We start from the raw sequence: 21,797 nt of genomic DNA, 5'->3' as shown, positions 1-21,797 counted from the left end.
AGACATGACAACAGGTCTCAAAACTTCCCTAACTTCCTCCCCCTTCCCCACTAAGATTCATTCCCAGTAAAATGCATTGTTCTTAAGATTGTTTCATTATTTTCCTTCATTTTCTCTAGAACCTAACATGCAACAATAGCTAGTATTTATATGGCTCTTTAATGATGGAGAAACACCTTACATGCTAACTCACTTAAGCCTAAGACCCCTACTCTGGGAGGTAGGTGCTATTATTAACATCCCCATTTTACAGATGAGGAAACTGAGGCACAGATTAAGTGATTTGCCCAGGATCAAATAGCTAGAAAGTGTCTAAGGTAGGATTCAAATTCAAGTCTTCCTAACTCCACATCAACACTCTGTCCATTGTAATACTGAACCAGCCTTAATAATTTATTGGTTTATTGAGAAAATCTTTGGACCATATGGAGGTGGGCAAGACCTTAAAAGGTCATCTAGTCCAATCTTCTCATTTTACAAATGAGGAAACTGAGACCCAAAGGGTTGTGATTTCCCCAAGGTGACACAAAGTCACTGCAATGATGCCACAATGCAATGAGAGTACCAGTAGTTGGAAGTGAATTGATGGGATGCATTTCAGGTCTTACCACCCCTCAAGGGACATCTTGAATAAATGGTACTGCCTGACTTCATAAAAGCTATGATTTCCCTTGGTCTCTGCCATCTGGATAGATAAGGGACATGTGATTTCATCAGTGCAGGGAAGTCCTGGGTGAAGGAACTTCCCCCTATCTCTGCAGACAGAAATCCCCGAGAACTCACAGACCATCTACGTAGTAAAGAAGTCCTGCCTTGGGAACATATAGATTAATTAGTGACATACCCAGGCTCACACAGCTAGTGTCAGTCCTAGTATCTGAACTTGGGTCTTTCTGACAAGAATTGTATCCACTGCTTTATATTGCTATCTTAAACCAATTATATAACATCTGTGTGTTCAAGCAGCCAAGGAATGAATCGTTGCTCTAAAACCAGATGAGTTGACACAATGGCTGCTGCTTTGTTCTATACTGATGTTTTTCTGAAGTAAAGACAAACATTTTCCCAGGGTCACGGTCACTGGCTTCTTTCTCCTTTTATCACATTGTTTATGTGATTGAGTCTTTAACACCTAGCCACAGAAATATGACAGACAAGTACAGATCTAAGCAGAAAGTTTTCCTTTGTAAAGAAAAATATTCAAAAGGGATCTAGATGGGGAAAATTGTTGGGAAGGGGCCACTCCCTATTTCAGTGTATGTTTAAATAGCTCACACACATCTTTTTTGCTGCTAGATTTATCACCTGGTATGCAACTCATTTTATGAGCAGACAAAGCTAAAAACAAAAGTGGTAATAGAGGCTACAAAGCAGCACTTAGAGTGATAGTAAAATGAAAAACACTTGAAAAGTAAAAAACAGAAACTGTTGTTTTCTATAAAGAGTGTATAGTCAGTTTGCCTTGCTCTATTTTTAAATTATCATAAAAAATGTCAAACTATGCATGTCAAATTGGAAATTTTATATTAAATAAATCAGAAATGGTTTGGGGTCAAAGCTAATTCTTCTTCTTTGTTTGGATATTTGATATAACACTTAAAACCTGAAAAAAGCCCAAATAGTTCCATAACTAAATATTCAGTTTAACATTCTAGCAGCAGCAGACGATTCCAGGGCATCTGATTAAAAGACACATAATTTGATTATTTTTGCTATCAAGCTTTCTTTACCTTAAAGTTGTGTCCTATAAGAATTCACTTGAGAATTTTTTTTTCTTAATGACTGTTCTAACATGTGAAATCTGTAATTGCAGTCCCCATAATTATAATTCTCTTCCCAAACTTGGTTTTCAAGACATTAGCCACCACAGTCTTGTGATAATGAAAGTATTTCATCCACATCAAAGCTGTGTCTGTTAAAAATATTGCTCTTTCTTCAAGGGCCAGCTCAAGTGTCCTTCTTTGATGAAGCCTTCATTGATTTTGTTAATAAAGCATGATTGTTTATTCTTCATATTTTCATAGTACTTTGTCTTGCTTACCCCATTTCTGCCCTTATCAGAGTTTACCATGTGAAACAAATATTCATAATTGGATTTAATTCCCATTTTGGATTATAAACTCCTTGAGGGCAAGGACTGTACAATGTTTTATTTTATTCCCCCTCACATTTACAGTAACACCTTGCACATAATAGGTGCTAAAAAAATGTTTTGAGTTTAGTTGAAAGTAAGAGAAAGAAAGTCACTATGAGGATGTGATTTGGTTTGGTTGGTCCTAGATTAAAAATAACTCTTGCATAGACATAATGTTTAGGACACTTTCAGTACCCTAAAAACAGTACCTTCACCACCCAATAGTCCTAATATAACATTTCCAAAAATTAATTATTCACTGGAATTAATGCACTATCTTCCTATATAATTGACAAAGCAAAGGATGGATATTGTACATCAAATGAATTCAGAAAAACACTCATGGGGGCAGCTGGGTACCTCAATGGATTGAGAGCCAGGCCTAGAGACGAGAGGTCCTAGATTCAAATCTGGCCTTAGATACTTCCCAGCTGTGTGACCCTGGGCAAGTCACTTGACCCCCCCTTGCCTAGCCCTTACCACTCTTCTGCCTTGGCTCCAAGACGGAAGGTAAGGATTAAAAAAAAAAAAAAGAAAAACACTCATGTAGTATGAGCATGCCAGATTTACTATGGAAAATTAAGAATTTGTAGGGGAAACATCTTATCTGGGTCACTGGTTTTTTTTACAGGATACATGCCATTGGCCCCAAAGTTCCAGAAACCAACCTCACCATTGTCTTTCAACTTCATCTGCTTTGTGTTAGTTTTCTCCCCCACTCACCCAAAGGGTTTGATCAAATGGGTAGTGGTTAAATCCCATTTTATCCAATGAAAATACAGTTTCAGAACTGCAGTATAGGGCTCAGATATTCAACCAATACCAAATTAAACAAAATTTCAGGACAAGTCCTTGGAATAATAGAAGCTGATATTCATCCCATTACTCACTGACAACTGAAAGAGGTGAAAGAAAACTATCTCTTTGATCTTTTAAAAACTTTATTAAAAGAAAAAAAAATCCACCAGTTTCCTAGCTGAAATGAACTAATCCTGCCTGCCCCCCCTCCCCAGTCTTCTCAGATTCAAAGTTCCCTCCTAGGTGCAGGATTGGTTCTTATATAAACCAAACCAAACCTGGAAGTAGGGGGTATCTCCCCTCCCAAGCATGGGATTGGTTTAGTTCAAGACCAATCCCATGCCAGGAAATGGGGGCGGGGGGAGATGATCCTTCCCCAGCACAGGATTGGCCCATTCAAGAGCAATCCCACATCAGGAGGGACCCCAGGGCACACTGGGGGATGCAGTTCCCCCAGCCACAATATTTAAAAACCCACACAACCAATCAATGATATGCAAGTTTCCTGGCTAACCTTTTTATTTGGATAGATCCTAGATCAAGTCTCTAGTTTTACGGAATAGAAATGAAGACTGCATTTTCTTTATTATTTTTTTTGGATGTAGTGCTGGACACTACATCATTGGCCTAAAAGTTAGTTTTAGTCTTCTCCAAGTTCTATGAAATGTTTCCCATGAAATAAACCACAAAGGGATTTTTGAAACAGTTTTACCTAGATTTAGGAATTTCTGTTGCTCTTTCAATTTCATATAACTTTCCTGCTAATAGTCCAAACCTATGTCAGTCTAGGTCCAACAGCTCTGATGTTTATCTGAGTAGGTGAATAGTGTGGGTATGCATATCAAGGAGTTTTCCAGGGTACTCATGCAAGGAAAATGCCTGAAAATGAAGTCCCAATTTAGTTAACACATACTATAAAAATGCAAGTTGTTTACATAAAGAATATTAAGATGCAGAAAAGCATACCTGCCTAAATGAGATGATGACCAAACAGAGTTTATGAGCAGCTGCTCCAAGTGGAAGTAAAAGGATCTTACATGACATAAAGCAATTTTCTTATAAATGCATAATCTGCAAACTTATTCTTGAGGTCAGGATTAGTAGGAAAAGTTTTTATCTGCATTAAGTTCAAATATTTTCATTTTAAAAGGGGTTAAGATTAGGGTAGAGCCCAGGAGAAGCAAAGTGAGGAAAGGTTATATAAAGAAATATTCACTTATGTGGAGGTATAAGCATCATTTAATATGACTCATCAGTGGGTACACAAAATATATCTAACCGAGAGCTCCCTTTTCAAAAAATATAATCCCTTTACCAGAAACAGTAAGTAGCTACTGGGGAGAGGTACACTAAAAATATATATGTGTGTGTCAATAACACATATGCATGTATGTAAACATATACACACACATATATGCAATACATTTCTAAATCACAAAACCTTCAGGTAAGTCAAACAATTTCCTTATAAACTTCTGATTAGGTTAATGCATGGTCTTCAACAATTTAAAGCATATCTATCTGTCAAGCATCTTATGACAAAGTGGAAAAGCTCTTTAAAGAGGAGAAAAAAATCTGACACTTTCCAAAAACTTCCCAAGTTTTCAATGCTCTAGCAAAATTTCCCTCAATCAAGTCATTTGTACATTTTCCTGTGACAATGAACTTAGAATCATTTTTATAGTATGAAGAGCTCCTATTACAGTAAGCAGGCTGTAACATCAAAGGTTATATGTATGTGGTATTTACAAATAACAGAAATATCGCCATTCCTGGTCATGAGCCATTTTTCTTCAGCACCCTTATACTAAGCATCATTTTCCCCCCGCTTGGCTCAAGAGATACAAATATTCTAATAAACTAATTTCAAGAACATGATCTGGGCAGCATTAGCTTAAAGGAAAGCATGTCTGACTAACGTGGGTATCCACTGCAGTAGAGTAGGGATGCTACACTCATCTGATGCCTGCCATCCACTTATCTTAGAAACTATGAAGGAAGACTACCAGAATCCAGTAAATGACTCCCCGAAGACAGCGCATCATATGTAGGTAAATCGGAAAATAAGGAACAATCCACCATATGGCCAATTTGATTTATAGGTTTTTGTAATGCCCAGTGGTCCCACATCTTTGGAAAGCATTTCTTCAGTGGCAAGCAAAGTGCTGATGATGCACGCAGCTTTTATCACAGTGATCCATTAGGTAAGCGGCTGTTTGCTGAACACCACCCTTGCTCTTCCAAATGTGGCTCTGCCCTCTTTGTTCTCCTTCTCCTAGGGCTCTGCCTAGATGAGAAAAGAAAGGAAACACCAGAACAGCATGAATTGTCATATTCTTTTGAAAAGCTAAATGATGCTTTTCCATCTACAACCCACCATTTCTTCTCTGTGACATCAGCAGTAACTTTTCATGGTGGATGTTGCCTTGGTGAAAAGACGATAACTCAATCAATAAACACTTATTAAGTATTTACTGTGTACCAGGCAATGTAATTATAGAGACAAAAATGAAACAGTCTCTTACCTAATTCATGAAGTAAAACCTGAGGTTTACAACCAGAAGGTAAAGAAAGAAAAACAAATCAGAACCATAATAGCAAATCAATTCAATTAAAATTAATCTATTAAACTCAGTTAGATGTAATTAACCTTTCTCAAATGGCCCAATCCCAGTTCACATTTCATATTAGTAGGTGAACAACTATAGTCCCAAGAGGGTCAGCCTTAGTATCAGGAATTCTGATATAACCAAGTTGCGTGACCTTAGGCAAGTGGCTTAACCTCAGTACCTCAGGCAACAAAGGGCTCCAACTTATAGATAAAATGGTGATCTACATCAATAGAGGAATTTCTAAATGAGGGAGATTTCCACATGAAAGAAATTAAATCAAAGGGCCAGTCCCAAAGTAAAAAATGTTCTAAGAACTTAGGTGCCAGAAATATAAAGAAAAAATCAATTCAATCCACTCTCTCAAAGACTTTATGTATTCTAAGGGGAATAACAGACAAATGTTTGCCCCCATAAAATGTGCCATCCCCATGTTCCATGATACAATTTCTTTCCAGAGATTTTTTTCTTCATGAATGTTAATGTTTCTATAGAGCCTCAGACTATTATAGGACCTACGATAGTACCTTACTTTATGAACCATCTGTTAATTCATGTATTCTGGTTAATGGTATCCAAAGCTGAAACGGGATTTTATAAGGGGCAATTTTGGGAGAAGGAAGTGCTTTGCTTTTGGAACTTCTTTTTTATTAAATCTGAAGTGTCTGGGTCCACTATCCTTAAATAAACAGGATTTAGGGTTTGGTTGTTTGTTTGTTTTTTCCTTTTCATATGTCTTTCATCAGAGGTGTGAAGATCTTTATACTCTTTGGAGACCCAGAAAGTGAAAATTAGGTACCTTTTGTGGCTTTAATACCTGCTTACAGGGTTACACAGTGTGCTATGAAGGCAGACATTTTTAGAACCACTTGACAGATATCCTAGTTTAATGGAATACATTTCAGTACTTCTGTAAAATAAATTCCCACGAATTCTCTTTCCCTCTGTCTTTCATGAAGAATTAAAAGATAATGTTCCATTGAAAACAATTTTGTTACCTGGATATAATAAAAAATCTTATGGGAATATGCAACAAACAAGATTTTTTAAAACAAACTAAAGAAAAAAAGCTGTTTTCTATAATGTATCAATAATACTAAAAATATTAACAACTACTAAATAGAAAAAAAAACCCAATTTAGCACCAAAAACTGGCAGACTTGATGTATAGCTTAACAAGTGGTATAACTAACCACTCATTCTTACTACTATCATCCAACTTCAGTTCATTTACTAATTCTAATTTTATATCCAAGTGAATAGTATTTTTATTTTTTGCTTTGTACTTTTCTCATCATTTGAACTTAAAGGTCTCTTACCACAGATATAGAAATACCTATATGGTTTGTTACAATTACAGCCATCACACCCCAAGACATTTTCTCCTAATCCAGTGGCCCCCTCCATTTCTGATTAGTGAGTTTCTTCCGGAACTTCCATTTTGAGAAAGGACCTATATCCACCATCCTTCATCCTCTGGATTTTATTACTCTGCCTTGAACTGGTACCAGCTGCAACCTGTCATATTTCAGTTCCTCATTACATGTTGTCTCCCCCAGTTAAAAGGTAAGGTCCTTAAAAGCAGGGTCTATCTTCTTTCCTTTCCTCTTTCCTTCCTTTTTGGTTTTGTATCCCAAAGACTTAGCATAGGACCTATAACAGGGCAAGCACTTTATTGATTTGATAATACTCTTGGATTATAGAATCATAGAATCTCAAGGTTGAAGGGGCCTTTCTGCAATCATCCTGTCCCACTTTGTTTGAAGCAAAGAATTCTCTCTACAAAATTTCTAACAAATACTTAACTAGTTTATGTCTGAAGAAACCTGGGAAGGGGCACATTTTCCTAGGGGTAGTAAATTGTTAAGAAGATTTTTCTTATGTCAAGTGAAAATCTTTCCTCTACAACTTTCATTCACTGCTCCTTCTTCTACCCTCTAGCCAAGCAGAACAAGTCTTACTTTTTCCTTGATAGCCCTCAAATACTTGAAGATGTTTTTTAGTATTCTCTCTGATGGCTGTTTTCCACATCATAAGAGAGAGCATAGAAAGCTCAACTTTAATCTTTGCTTCTGATTGGCACCTGCTAGAGGAAACTAATGTCTGACAATGAATAGTATATTCCAATATACTGTACCCAACCAAAAATCTGCCCAACTGCATGTTTGGTTTGTTTGATTTATTTGGTATTACTGGCTAATGGCCTCATTATTCAATTCAGCCAATATTTATCTCAGGCCTAACATGGGCATGGATGGTTGGAAGTTAGAATGTGTTGTGCCTTTCATATATGACATATGCAGGAGCTAAGACAATGCTTCTAGCTCCTGGTAAGGTGCCATCATTGTTGGGAATCAGCAGCTAATTAAGCTAATCAAAGAAGAAGAAAAAAAGAGTAAAGCTAAACTCTCCAGCTGGCAGTAGCAGCAGGGACAAGAAAGCAGGTGGCATGAGACTCCCAAAGTCAGTTAAGTTTGGGCAGATGCTCTTCTGCAAAGTGAATTTTTATCTTATTTTATGAAAGTTTTAAATAAATGAGTTTCTATTATGGAAAAGATCTCTGTATTTGGAGGTACTGATAACTCTACCCTAGAGAGAAGTTCTACTGTCAGTCTGCTACTCTAACCACTGGCTATTCCCTATTTTGAGATGTGAAAATGGTGAAAAATGGAACACAGCATGCAAGTTAAAAGGGGTATCAGAGGCTGTCTGGTCAATTATCTCATTTTAATACTTGAATAAACTGAGGACAAGAGAAATTAAATGACTTTCAATTATCAAGTTGGACCTAGAAGGGACCTGTGAGTTCATCTTCCATTTTTCAGAAGAGAAAACTAAGGTTTTCAGAGATTAAGTGATTTGCCCAAGGCAATAAACATTAAAGTTGGGATTTTAACCTAGTTCTCTGAATTCTGAGCCAGTGATCTTTCTAGGGCAATGCACCAAATTAGACAGGATTGATTCCAAGTTAGTGGTCATAGCAGCTCCCATTTGTAAAGTGCCTTAAGGTTATTTAACAAAGCATTTCCCAAAGAAAACCCTGTTTGATATATACTATAACTATTACACAACTCTATAGACGAGAAAAGGGAAGCTAGGTAGCTCAGTGGATAGAGTGCCAGATCTGAAATCAAGAAGACTCATCTCCCTGAGTCCAACCATGACTCCAGACACATATTATATGTGTGACTTTGGGCAAGTCACTTAATCCTGTTTGCCTCAGTTTCCTCATCTATAAAAAGAACTGGAATAGGAAATGGCAAACCACTCCAGTATCTTTGCCAAGAAAGCCCCAAATGAGGTCACAGGGACTTAATTCTGTTTGCCTCAGTTTCCTTATTTATAAAATGAGCCAGAGAAAGAAAAGGCAGACCACTCCAGGATCTTTACCAAGAAAGCCCCAAATGAGGTTACAGGGACTTAACCTGTTTGTCTCAGTTTCCTTATCTATAAAATGAGCCAGGGAAGGAAAAGGCAGACCACTTCAGGATCTTTGCCAAGAAAGCCCCAAATGGGTTCACAAAGTGTTGGACCGGATTGAAAAATTACTAAAAAGCAAGATTATGTGTCAAGCAATGTACTAAGTTAAGGGAACAAAGTAGGGCAAAAGACAGCCCTTGACCTCAAGAAGCTTGCATTCGAATGGGAGAGAACTCCAAACAAGCCATGAGGAATTAGGCACAACTGAAATAACTGAATGACAACAACATCCATATGTTAGTAAGCTTGGATGAAGAGGTATACACACACAGATATATTTGGAATACAGTAGCAAATTGTGCTGATTACTGGCAGAAGCAGCATCCTTTTCTTCCCAAGAGTTGCTTCCTTTCCCCTTTCAGGACCAAATACCAACCCATCAGCTTAGCATTTCAAGCTCTGCACAATTCGGCCCCATCCTCCCTTTCCTCATATTTCCCATCACTCTCCTGCCTTTCAGTCCATGCTTCAGCTATTATAGCCTATTTGCTATCTCCAAATACAGCATCACAATCTCACTTCTGTGACTTTGTTACGAGCCATCTCCCAGGATTGCCTCTACTCTGCCTCTCTGTATCCTTAGTTATCCTCCTTCAATTAGGTGCTGTTTCCTAGGAGTATCCTTTCCTGGTCCCTCTAGTAGCTACTGTTCTTTCCCCTCATCTTACCTTTTTTTTTTATTTTCATGTGTATATAATGTAACAGCTATTATAAAGGTCTCCACGTTCTTTTGGATCATATACCACAGCAGAAAAAAAAATTCTAAGCATGTGCCACTAATAGATGTATGCTTATTTAGAAATTATAAACAAGTGCTACTGTGCTAGCATCTCTATTATAAAATATACACAAAAATACAAATTTTAAAAGTATGTAATAAAGATAAAATAAACTATATATATATATTTTTTTTCCATTTGTCTAAGGAACTCCTAGATAAGGAAATTTCCTCTAATAATGGAGTTTGGCACCTTCTTTGTAACTTGAATATCAAATTCTCATCAGGGTATTTGGTATTTGTTTATTTATTTTGTATTTCCAATGGTGGGGTTGGGAGGAAATAAGGTTGAGAGGCAGAGTGAACTGATTTTTTTGTTAAGTTGAAAAATTTTAATCAAGAAATATTTAGAGACATAGAGACCTACCTAAAGTACTGAGGAGTTAAGGGACTTATCCAGGGTCACAGAGCCAGTATACATCAGAGGTGGGATTTGAATCCAGGTTTTCCCTGCTCCAGGCCCAACTCTTTAACTACTATAGCAGGTTGCTGCTCTGATTTGAATATAGTAGATAGTTTGAACTGAAATTTTGTGGTTCCTTTCTTAATGGCTTGTTACTGAATCCTACAAAACACTTTATAGGAACCAAAATAGCATCATTCTAAAAATCCATAAGTAAATATATTAGGGAGTTGAAGCTTTCAGAAAGCTAAATGTCTGTCCATACATAAAGAGAAATCAAAGTCACTTCCAATTTGAATATTCTGTTGCTTCATTTTAATTGCCTTACAATGGGCTTTATTAATGAGTCATACTAAAATTTCCAGAGAAGCCAATTCTCCAATTTTGTTGATTCATAGGAATTTTTTTATCCCATCCTCACTCAGTGTACCCAAAAGTTCAATATACTTATACTGAAATACTATAATAATAAAAAAGAGAAGTGAATGAAATCTTAGAAAAATTAGAGTTAGTAGATATATGGAGAAAAATAGGGACAAAAAGGAATACACCTTCTTTTCAGCAGCACATGATACATTCACAAAAATTGACCATGTATTAGGGCATAAAAACATTGCAAACAAGTGCAAAAGAGCAGAAATAATAAATGCAACCTTTTCAGATCACAATGCAATGAAAATAATAATTAGTAAGGGTACATGGAGAGGTAAATAAAAAATTAATTGGAAATTAAACAATATGATTCTCCAAAACTGATTAGTCAAAGAACAAATCAAAGAAAAAATAATTTCATTGAAGAAAATGACAATGATGAGATATCCTTTCAAAACCTATGGGATGGAGGGCAGCTGGGTGGCTCAGTGGAGGCCTACAGACGGGAGGTCCTAGGTTCAAATCTGGCCTCACACACTTCCCAGCTGTGTGACCTGGGCAAGTCACTTGACCCCCATTGCCTAGCCCTTACCATTCTTCTGCCTTGGAGCCAACACACAGTATTGACCCAAGACAGAAGGTAAGGGTTTAAAAACAAACAACAAAAAATCTATGGGATGCAACCAAAGCAGTACTGAGGGGGAAATTTATATCCTTGAGATCATATATTAACAAATTAGGGAGGGCAGTAATCAATGAATTCGGCAAATTAAAAAATTAAAAAGTGAACAAATTAAAAATCCTAAAATGAAGACTAAATTAGAGATCCTAAAAAATCAAGGGAGAAATTAATAAAATTGAAAGTAAAAGAACTATTTATTTAATGAATAAGACTAGAAGCTGGTACTTTGAAAAAAACAAATAAAATAGACAAAGTACTAGTCAGTCTAATTAAAAAAAGGAAAAAAGAAAACCAAATTGACAGTATCCAAGATGAAAAGGGAGACCTCACTTCTAATGAAGAGTAAATTAAGGCAATCATTAAAAACTATTATGCCCAATTATATGGCAACAAACATGGCAATCTAGGTGATATGGATGAATACTTACAAAAATATAAATTGCCTAGACTAACAGAGGAAGAAATAGATTACCTAAACAACCCCATATCAGAAAAAGAAATTGAACAAGGCATCAAAGAACGCCCTAAGAAAAAATCCCCAGGTCCAGATGGATTCACAAATGAATTCTATCAAACATTCAAAGAACAACTAATCCTAATATTATACAAACTATTTGACAGAATAAGCAAAGAAGGAGTTCTACCAAATTCATTTTATGACACAAATATGGTACTAATCCCAAAGCCAGGCAGGACAAAAACAGAGAAAGAAAACTATAGACCAATCTCCTTAATGAATACAGATGCAAAAATCTTAAATGGGATACTAGCAAAAAGAATCCAGCAAGTCATCACAAGGGTTATCCACTATGATCACATAGGATTCATACCAGGAATGCAAGGATGGTTCAATATTAGGAAAACCATCCACATAATTGACCATATTAACAAGCAAATCAACAAAAATCACATGATTATCTCAACAGATGCAGAAAAAGCCTTTGGTAAAATACAACACCCATTCCTATTGAAAACACTAGAGAGTATAGGAATAGAAGGGCCTTTCCTAAAAATAATAAACAGTATATATCTAAAACCATCAGCAAACATCATCTGCAATGGGGATAAACTCGAAGCCTTCTCAATAAGATCAGGAGTCAAACAAGGATGCCCATTATCACCTTTATTATTTAATATTGTACTAGAAACACTAATAGTAGCAATTAGAGAAGAAAAAGAAATCGAAGGTATTAAAATTGGTAATGAGGAGACCAAGCTATCATTCTTTGCAGATGATATGATGATCTACTTAAAAAATCCTAGAGAATCAACCAAAAAGCTAGGTGAAATAATCAACAACTTTAGCAAAGTTGCAGGGTACAAAATAAATCCACATAAGTCATCAGCATTTCTATATATCTCCAACCCAGTTCAGCAGCAAGAATTAGAAAGAGAAATTCCATTTAAAGTCACCTGAGACAATATAAAATACTTAGGAATCTATCTGCCCAGACAACCACAGGAACTATATGAACACAACTACAAAACACTCTCCACACAATTAAAACTAGATCTAAGCAACTGGAAAAACATTGATTGCTCATGGGTGGGACGAGCTAACATAATAAAAATGACCATCCTACCCAAACTTATCTATCTATTTAATGCCATACACATTGAACTTCCAAAAAACTTTTTTACTGAATTAGAGAAAACCATAACAAAGTTCATTTGGAAGAACAAAGGATCAAGGATATCCAGGGAAATCATGAAAAAAAAAATACAAAGGAAGGTGTCCTTGCAATCCCAGATCTCAAACTATATTACAAAGCAGTGGTCATAAAACAATTTGGTACTGGCTAAGAGACAGAAAGGAGGACCAGTGGAATAAACTTGGGGTAAATGACCTCAGCAAGACAGTCTATGACAAACCCAAAGACCCCAGCTTTGGGACAAAAATCCAGTATTTGATAAAAACTGCTGTGAAAATTGGGAGACAGTGTGGGAGAGATTAGGTTTGGATCAACACCTCACACCCTACACCAAGATAAACTCAGAATGGGTAAATGACTTGAATATAAAGAAGGAAACTATAAGGAAATTAGGTGAACACAGAATACTATACATGTCAGACCTTTGGGAAGGGAAAGATTTTAAAACCAAGCAAGACTTAGAAAGAGTCACAAAATATAAAATAATTTTGATTACATCAAATTAAAAAGTTTTTGTACAAATAAAACCAATGTAACTAAAATTAGAAGGGAAGCAACAAATTGGGAAACAATCTTCATAACAAAAACCTCTGACAAAGGTCTAATTACTCAAATCTATAAAGAGCTAAACCAGTTGTACAAAAAAATCAAGCCATTCTCCAATTGAAAAATGGGCAAGGGACATGAATAGGCAACTTTCAGTTAAAGAAATCAAAACTATTAATAAGCACATGAAAAAGTGTTCTAAATCTCTTATAATCAGAGAAATGCAAATCAAAACAAATCTGAGGTATCACCTCACACCTAGCAGATTGGCTAACATGACAGCAGAGGAAAGTAGTGAATCCTGGAGGGGGTGTGGCAAAGTAGGGACATTAATTCATTGCTGGTGGAATTGTGAATTGATCCAACCATTCTGGAGGGCAATTTGGAACTATGCCCTAATGGCGATAAAAGACCTTTGATCCAGCCATAGCACTGCTGGGTTTTTACCCCAAAGAGATCATAAGGGAAAAGACCTGTACAAGAATATTCATAGCTGCACTCTTTGTGATGGCAAAAAATTGGAAAATGAGGGGATGCCCTTTAATTGGGGAATGGATGAACAAATTGTGGTATCTGTTGGTGATGGAATACTATTGTGCTCAAAGGAACAATAAAGTGGAGGAATTCCATGGGGAGTGGAACAACAAAAACACTGTATACAGAGACTGATATACTGTTGTATAATTGAATGTAATGGACTTCTCCATTAGTGGCAATGCAATGATCCTGAACAACTTGGAGAAATCTACCAGAAAAACCACTATCCACATCCAGAGGAAACACTGTGAGAGTAAAAACACTGAAGAAAAACAACTGCTTGAATACATGGGTCGAAGGGATATGGTTGGGAATGTAGACTCTAAATGAACATCCTAGTGCAAACAACTACATGGAAATAGGTTCTGATCAAGGACACAAGTAATACCCAATGAAATTGCACGTTGGCTGTGGGAAGCGTGGGTGGAGGGGAGGGAGGGAAATAATGTGATTATTGTAACCAAGGAATAATGTCCTAAATTGACTAAATTAACTAATTCAAATGGGGAAAACAAAATAAAATACTATAATAATGATTTATACTATTGCCACTTTTTGTTAAAACTGCCTAAAAACTACAAATATGACATGATTTTCAAAATAGAGACAAAAGGAAAATTTATAATGAAAAGTACTCAACAATATAAAAATGAAAAGTTATAGAGGGAGAAATTCAGGTGATTTTCCCCTGAAAAAAATATATCCTTCATGTAAGAATTAAGTGTGCTATAATATTTATTATTCCCCAGGGCCATGAATAATTTACTCAAAAAAATGGCCCATGTCATTATCAGACAAGTTTCATGTACCAGATTAGTAAAAAATATCATAAAATAAGATGGCTAACATCCTAGAGAAATCAGGGATTCATACTTTTTTTCCCTAATGTGCCCAGACAAACTTCTGTTGGTCCAAAATATAATTCAATATTATGGTCATAAACAAACACATTTATGTTTGTTATTTATGTTATGTTAATTAATATTAAGTTCTATTTTTTCTAATTTGCTAAATAGTTTTTTGACAGATCTCTATCTGATAAATTTTAAAAGTAGTCTTCATATTTTCTAAGGAATTACACATTCCTTTTATCTTTGCAGAAAATAAGAAACAAGAATAATAAATGCTCATGTCCTTTGATGAGCCATGAGGGTCATTGGGTCCATTTATCTCTGTGTCCTATACATTCCTCCAAGGAAAAAGGGGTTCCTGACCTATAACCTTTGGGGAAATAAATACTCAGCAATAGAATTTATGATAGAAAAGAAAACAGCAAATTGAAAAGAGCAATTTTTAGAGGTTTCAGAATCAGGGAAGGTAGGATTCAATAGTCTAATACTTTGAAAGGGAAAACCTCAATAATTTAATTTCATATAATTATAATTTAATCAATGACAAATAGGAAGAATTCCAAGAAACTCTGGAAGACCCTCATAAACAATGCAAAACAAAAAAAAATACACAGAATGAGAGGAACAATTTAATCACAAAATGTAAAAGAAAATGACAGTGGGTCTTACAATAATTGTGTCAGGAGCACCTTAAATGCTAAGGACTATAATTTTTTTCCTCCTTTTTAGCTATGCTCAAGGCATGAAAAGAACCAAATAAAGGATAGGCCCAAAGCTCAAGATAGATAGAAGGGTGAAAATGGACAACTTTGAGAAGTTTGTTCTATTCAACTCTTATTTAGCTTCAATCTTCTTTTTTCTTCTTCTTCCAAACAGAATGATCTGGTGACAGGGAAGGAGGGGACAAAATTGGTAAGCAAAAAATGGAAAGCTAAGTTAAATGAGCATATGGTTAATGGGTTCAAGTTATTAAAGGTCTGGATGAAGTCCTTCCTAAATTACTGAGTTGCCAAAAGTGGTTTTTGAAACATCTTAAAGAACTGGAAAAATAGCACAAGTATAGAGAAAGGAAAACATCTGATTTTGGTTTTTTTTTGAGAGGGGAAATAGGGCATGCAAATTACAAGTCAGTAAACTTGATCTTTATTCTCTGAAAAATTCTATAACACATTATTAAGAAGATGATTTATGAGCATTTAACATGGCTTCATCAAGGACAGGTTATGCCAGACTAACTTCATCTCCTTTTTGACAAGGTAGATAAGAGAACACCTGTAGATCAGAGATTAGAAACGTCAGTAGATCAGAGGAATGAGGGAGACATAGATTCCTCAGATTTTACCAAAGCACTTCACAAAGTCTCAGATACTAACCTGGTGAACAAGATGGAAGTGATGGACTAGTGATGATAGCTAGCTAAAAAGGGGTAAGAGGTTGCCTTTTGAGACTACCTGAAAAATATCACTTCCCTTTCTCCAGTCTCTAGTTGGACTTTACTCTTGTACTGACTTTGATAAAACAAGGTGACTCAAAGATGGAAAGAGAACTAACTTACTGAATAAAATTGTTCAGTCCAAAAGGTTCTTGACAAGCCAGAACAATGAACCTAATTTTATAAGATGAAATTTAATAGGAACAAATTAAAATTTGAACTCAGGTTCAAAATATCAATATTGCAAGTCACAAAATTGGGGAGATTCTATGAAAAAGATCTGGCAGTCAAAGTGGAATGCAAGCTCATTATTGATCAGTAATGTGGCATGATAGTTTAAAAAAATTTTTTTAAATAAACCCAAGGCTTTCCTAGGCAGCATTAAGAAAGCTTTAGTGTGGGGGCAGCTGGGTAGCTCAGTGGACTGAGAGCCACACCTAAAGATGGGAGGTCCTAGGTTCAAATCTGACACTTCCCAGCTGTGTGACCCTGGGCAAATCACTTGACCCCCATTGCCTAGCCCTTACCACTCTTCTGTTTTGGAATCAATACTGGAAGGTAAGGGTTAAAAAAAAAAAGAAAGAAAGCTTTAGTGTACAGGACAAAGGAGGCAATAATTCTATATTCTGCCCTGGTCAGCTTAGTTACTTGGGACTCTTACATTTTAGGTAAGATATAAATATTCAAAAAAGATTAACCAGTAAAATGAAATGGGTTGGCTTTCATGCCATACAAAGAGATAAGGAAGAAGGAGATAAAGGGTTATAGAGCTTGGAAAAAACCAAAGATTTAGTCGGGGGAAATGGGGAGGGAATGCATTAGTTGTTATTAAGTATTAAAAATGTTGAAATGTAAAATGGATTCAAGTTGTTCTGATGAGCTTCCATAATTCATTCTCTCACTCTTTTTCTTCTTTAACTTTCCCTTATCCAATGGATCCTTTCTTGAAACCTACAAACATGCCTTGGTCTCCCTCATCATTGAAAAAAGTAAAAATAAAACTCTCACTTGCCCCTAAAATGACCTCAAGCTACTGTCTTCTATTTCTCTTCCCTTTCAAAGTGAGAGTCTTATAAAAAGTTGTCTCCTCTTGTTACCCCTTCTTCCTCTCCTTTCATCCACTTCTCAGCCTTTATAGTCTGGTTTTCAACCTCATCACTTAGCAGAAACTGGCCTCTCTGAGACTATTCTTAAATTGTCAAATCAGATGGCATTTACTCAAATTTCTTATTATTTAACCTTTCTAAAGTATCTCAGCTATTAACCACCCTTTTCTGGAAATTCTCCTATCAGGATTTGTCTGTGTTCTCTGTTTTTCTTCCTACATATCAACTTCTCCTTTCAATATCTTCTTAAGTATTGTGTCTCCAGATGTGGGCTTGGTCCAAGGTCCACTCAGATACTTTCTCTCACTGACCTCTCCTCAGTGCCCATGGGTTTAACAATCATGTTAAATGCAGATGACTGCTGGATCTATATGTCCAACCTGGATTTTTCCTGAGCTCCAGATCTGGATCATGAACTGTCTCTAAAGCATTTTGAATTGGATGTCCTGCAGGCTTTTTAAACTCAACATATCCAAAATAGAACTCATTTGCTCCCCTAAACTCATTCTTGTTCTGAACTACCTTGTATTTCTGCTAAGACACAACCACCTTTCCAGTGACCCAGTTTCATATCCCTGAACTCATTCTTGACTCTTGACTCTCCTTACATATCCAATCAGTTGCCATATCTTGTTGATTCTCCCTCAGCATTTCTTGTATCCTTCTCTCTACTCAAATGGCCATCACCCTGGTTCAAGCCCACAGCATCTCATTCCAGGTAGGTATCAAAGGCCTCTTAATTGGCGTCCCTGACTCAAATCTTTTCCCCTATTCAATCTGTACTACATATATAGTTACCAAAATGACACTCCTTAATGCACAGATTTGATCATATCACTCTCTCCTGTTCAATAAACTTCAATGACTCTCATGACCTTTGGAATCAAATTTAAACTTCCTTGTTTGGTATTTAAAGCCCCAATTTAATGGCAACCTAAATTTTAAGTTTGGGTTTTTAAAAATATATTATTCCCTTCAAGTACTCTTTTAGAGTACTTGCTATTCTGAGGTCTTCAAGTATGGACTAAATGGCCACTTGTTGGTAATACAGCACAAAAAATATTTTGGTCAAATACAGGGTACATTAGATAACCTCTTAGGTTCCTTCCAGCTCTTATGATTCCATAAGATACAGTTTTAGTTCTTTGCAGATAAATTTGCATTCTTATGATCCTTTTGTGAGAAATTTTATATAGATACAAGAATTTTATTTTAACAAGTATGCAATTGTTCTATATTAAGAATACTTCCAAGAGCTTTTAAAATGTGCATGTGTGGGTTTTGTTTTTCCTTAATACATGTACAGGGAAAACACCCACAACCATCTGGAGGCTCAAATGATGAAAAACAAAGCACTACTTTACACCAGAAGTATACTGATGGGGCCTATTTATAACTTACATTCTTTGTTTTTGTTTTTTGAGACTGTCTCCCTACCTCACCCAGGCTGGAAGGGCTCTGGCCCAGGCCCACTGCTGACTGGCACAGGAGTTTTGATGTTCTCCATTATTCTCATCTTGGCCAGTTCATTTCTCCTTATCCAGCCTGGTCACCCTTCGCTCTCTAGGGGCTCACTATATTGGGTAGCTTTAATGCAGACACCTGATTAGCTTTGGTTCTACTATAGCTCAACAGTTCCAAACTCAAGTCATCTACTAGTCTCAGGTTCCTCAGTAGCAGTGACTAAAAGCATGGCCACTATGCCCAGCCAACCTAATGTTGATAAAACCCTTCCTTTCTCTCACAAGAATTGAAAAATTGGATTGAAATCCTAGAGAACTTTAGAAGAACTTATTTCTGACAAAACACAAACTTTCTAAATAATATGCTTTTGTTACTATTCATTGGATACAATTAGAAACCTTGAAATCAAGGCTCAAAATGAAAATATATTCAGATTTCTCCAAATTCGTCTTCTCTCCCTCTCATCATTTTACTTCCTACTATGATATCTGAAACATGAGCAATGAAAATATGAGATGTTAAAAATTGCTCAGGTTTGTTAGCTTTATTAGTAGATCCAGTCAGTTTCTGGAGAGTGGAAGGTTGACACAACAGATGTAAAGATACAAAATACAAATTAGGTACTTTTCCTCCCAGTGTTCTTTTTGAGAGACTCTCAAAAGAGGATAGACTAAAAAAAATAGAATGATTTCCCTCATTATCCTACTCTGCTGCTACAATAACAAAAAAATACTATTACCTAAACATTAAAAAAAATAATGTAAGGTCTGCTGACTACTCTCTTACTTTTAGGGACAGACAAAACCAGAGTAAGAACATTCCTTAAGCCAGAAACAGTTTCTTCTCTAAGTATTTGCTGCTTGACTGTAATATAACCAGAATCCATTGACATTAAGCTAAAGGATTTTAGGATTTGGAGACAGAAAAGGCATTAGAGGCCATCTAGTCCAAACACCTCATTTTACAAATAAGGCAATTAAGGTCTACAAAGATTTAAAAACTTACCCAGAGTTATGCTAAATAATGATGACCACCAACATTTGATATAGCAACTTTAAGCTGGCAAAGTACTATCTACACTAACCTTATCTCATTTGAACTCCACTACAATTCTCTGAGGAAGGTAATATAAGTATAGCTATCCCTGTTTTACAGATAAGAAAACTTAGGGTCCTAGAAATCAAGTGATTTGCTCATGGTACTAAAATAAACATCAGTTCCAGTTCAAATTGGAACCCAGGTCTTCTTGACTTCACTCCCAACAGTCTATCCATCAAACCATTCTGACTCTCTTACAAGTAGTAAGTAATAGAAACAGGATTCAAGCCCATGTTCTTTGGCTCTGGACCCAGTGCTCTCAAACAAACACCAGAATATAAATGTCTTTTAGTTCTAGAATCAATGAAATCAGACTTTCCAATTTGGGACTCATGCCTGCCAAATTCTGAATATTAGAAAGTTTAATTTGTAAGTGGTCCCAAGTGTATGGGCAGACTGCCACAATGCCAATCATTTGTGAATCTAGGAAAACTAAAAGGAGAACCAGATCTAGAGCTTTCATATTCTGCACAAAAACTTCTAAAGGAGACAATGCTAACATCAAGTGACCTTACCATGACACTGAATAGATTAAGACTGACAACATCATGTCAATGCTGACCATACCCAATCACAAGTCATTTCCTTCTTCTGTAGTTGGACACTGTTCAGATATGAGACATTTAAAAAAATCAAATCATTCAATTTCCAACTTAATAAACACTTAGGTGCCAGGCACTAGAGATATAAGAGGAAATAAGACTCAGTTCTTTCCTTCAAAAAGCTTATAGGTTGATACAGGTTTCTACTTCCTGAACCTGAAAAATGAACAGGGACTTATTATAAAAGTTAAGGAGAGTTTTTGGTTGAATGATCAAGGAAATGGTTTGTTGTTGTTTTTGTTGAGGCCATATTTCCCTATCTTTCTGGGCTAGAAGAGTAGCAGCCTAATGCTAATCAGACCAAAAGCATTTACCTACTCTTTTTCTGACCAGGTTTAGTGCTTCCCCCCCCCCACTCCTAGAATTCATCATATTGGAGAGCCAATCAATTTTAGCCCTAGAGAAGTGCAGAATTTCTCAGCTCAGGTGATCCATAATCCTCAGCCTCCCTAGTAGAAGGGATTACAGGTGTGTGCTCCCATGACCAGCAAGGGTATAACATTAATGAATATTTGAAGGCAGAACAAGAATGAGTCATGTTCTACTTTGTCCTGGAGGGGAGAATAAAATAACACTGGCTAGACATTATAGGGAGGCAGATTTAGGTTCAATAGAAGGGGAAAAAAACAATTTTCTAATAGAACTAACCAAAAATGGAATATGCGGTTCTCTAGAGAAAGGGCTTTTTTTTCTTTTACTGAAGGTCTTCTATAAAGATGACCAATATCAAATATAATGTGGACAGGAATGTCTTCTGGGTAGGGTTTGCCCTAGATTCTTCCTTAGCCTGCAATTCCACAATCTTTTCTGAGTATACATTTTATCAACTAATTAACAGGGAAAATGGAAAATGAAATATAGTATAGGATCAATGAGTTGCCCCATAACCTTTATTTTAGGAGAATAAATTCTAAAATTAGAGATTAGGAAGATATTTATTTACCTTTGATGGCAATCTTGCTTTGAGGCCTAAGAATGAAAAGACTGTGTTGCTTTCCTTTGATTCAAAAAAGCTGTCATAATCCTAAAAAAAAAATAAGGGAAGAGGAAAAGAAAAGGTATTAAAGTTATCTTTGATGCCTTAAACAGACACACAATCCTTTAAGGTCAATAAAAATCAAAACCAAAATATAATATATCTATATTCAGTTCTAAGGAAAGTTACAAATATTTGATGCTTTTATTCTACCTGAATCTAAACTTTCCTCTTCCTTTAAAGATACCTGGAACCATCTAGGATCCACTGGAAAAGC

General features: G+C 36.1%; 1 protein-coding gene across 1 annotated transcript in view; it reads right to left on the bottom strand.

The window, feature by feature from the left end:
* Positions 1 to 4,153: 4,153 nt before the first annotated feature.
* The window catches only part of SH3BGRL2 (SH3 domain binding glutamate rich protein like 2), a 104,735-nt gene continuing 87,091 nt past the window's right edge, over positions 4,154 to 21,797 (bottom strand). Inside the window, exons 3-4 of the mRNA XM_007484250.3 lie at positions 21,488 to 21,568; positions 4,154 to 5,219 (exon numbers count right to left, since the gene is read on the bottom strand). Coding sequence (XP_007484312.1) covers positions 5,208 to 5,219; positions 21,488 to 21,568 — 93 coding nt within the window. The 3' untranslated portion in view covers positions 4,154 to 5,207. The remainder of the gene's footprint in view (positions 5,220 to 21,487; positions 21,569 to 21,797) is intronic.

This window comes from Monodelphis domestica, chromosome 2, assembly GCF_027887165.1.
Source record: "Monodelphis domestica isolate mMonDom1 chromosome 2, mMonDom1.pri, whole genome shotgun sequence".
Taxonomy (NCBI): Eukaryota; Metazoa; Chordata; class Mammalia; order Didelphimorphia; family Didelphidae; genus Monodelphis; species Monodelphis domestica.
Note: the sequence above shows the minus strand (reverse complement) of the source record. Positions and strands in the feature narration are given on the sequence as shown.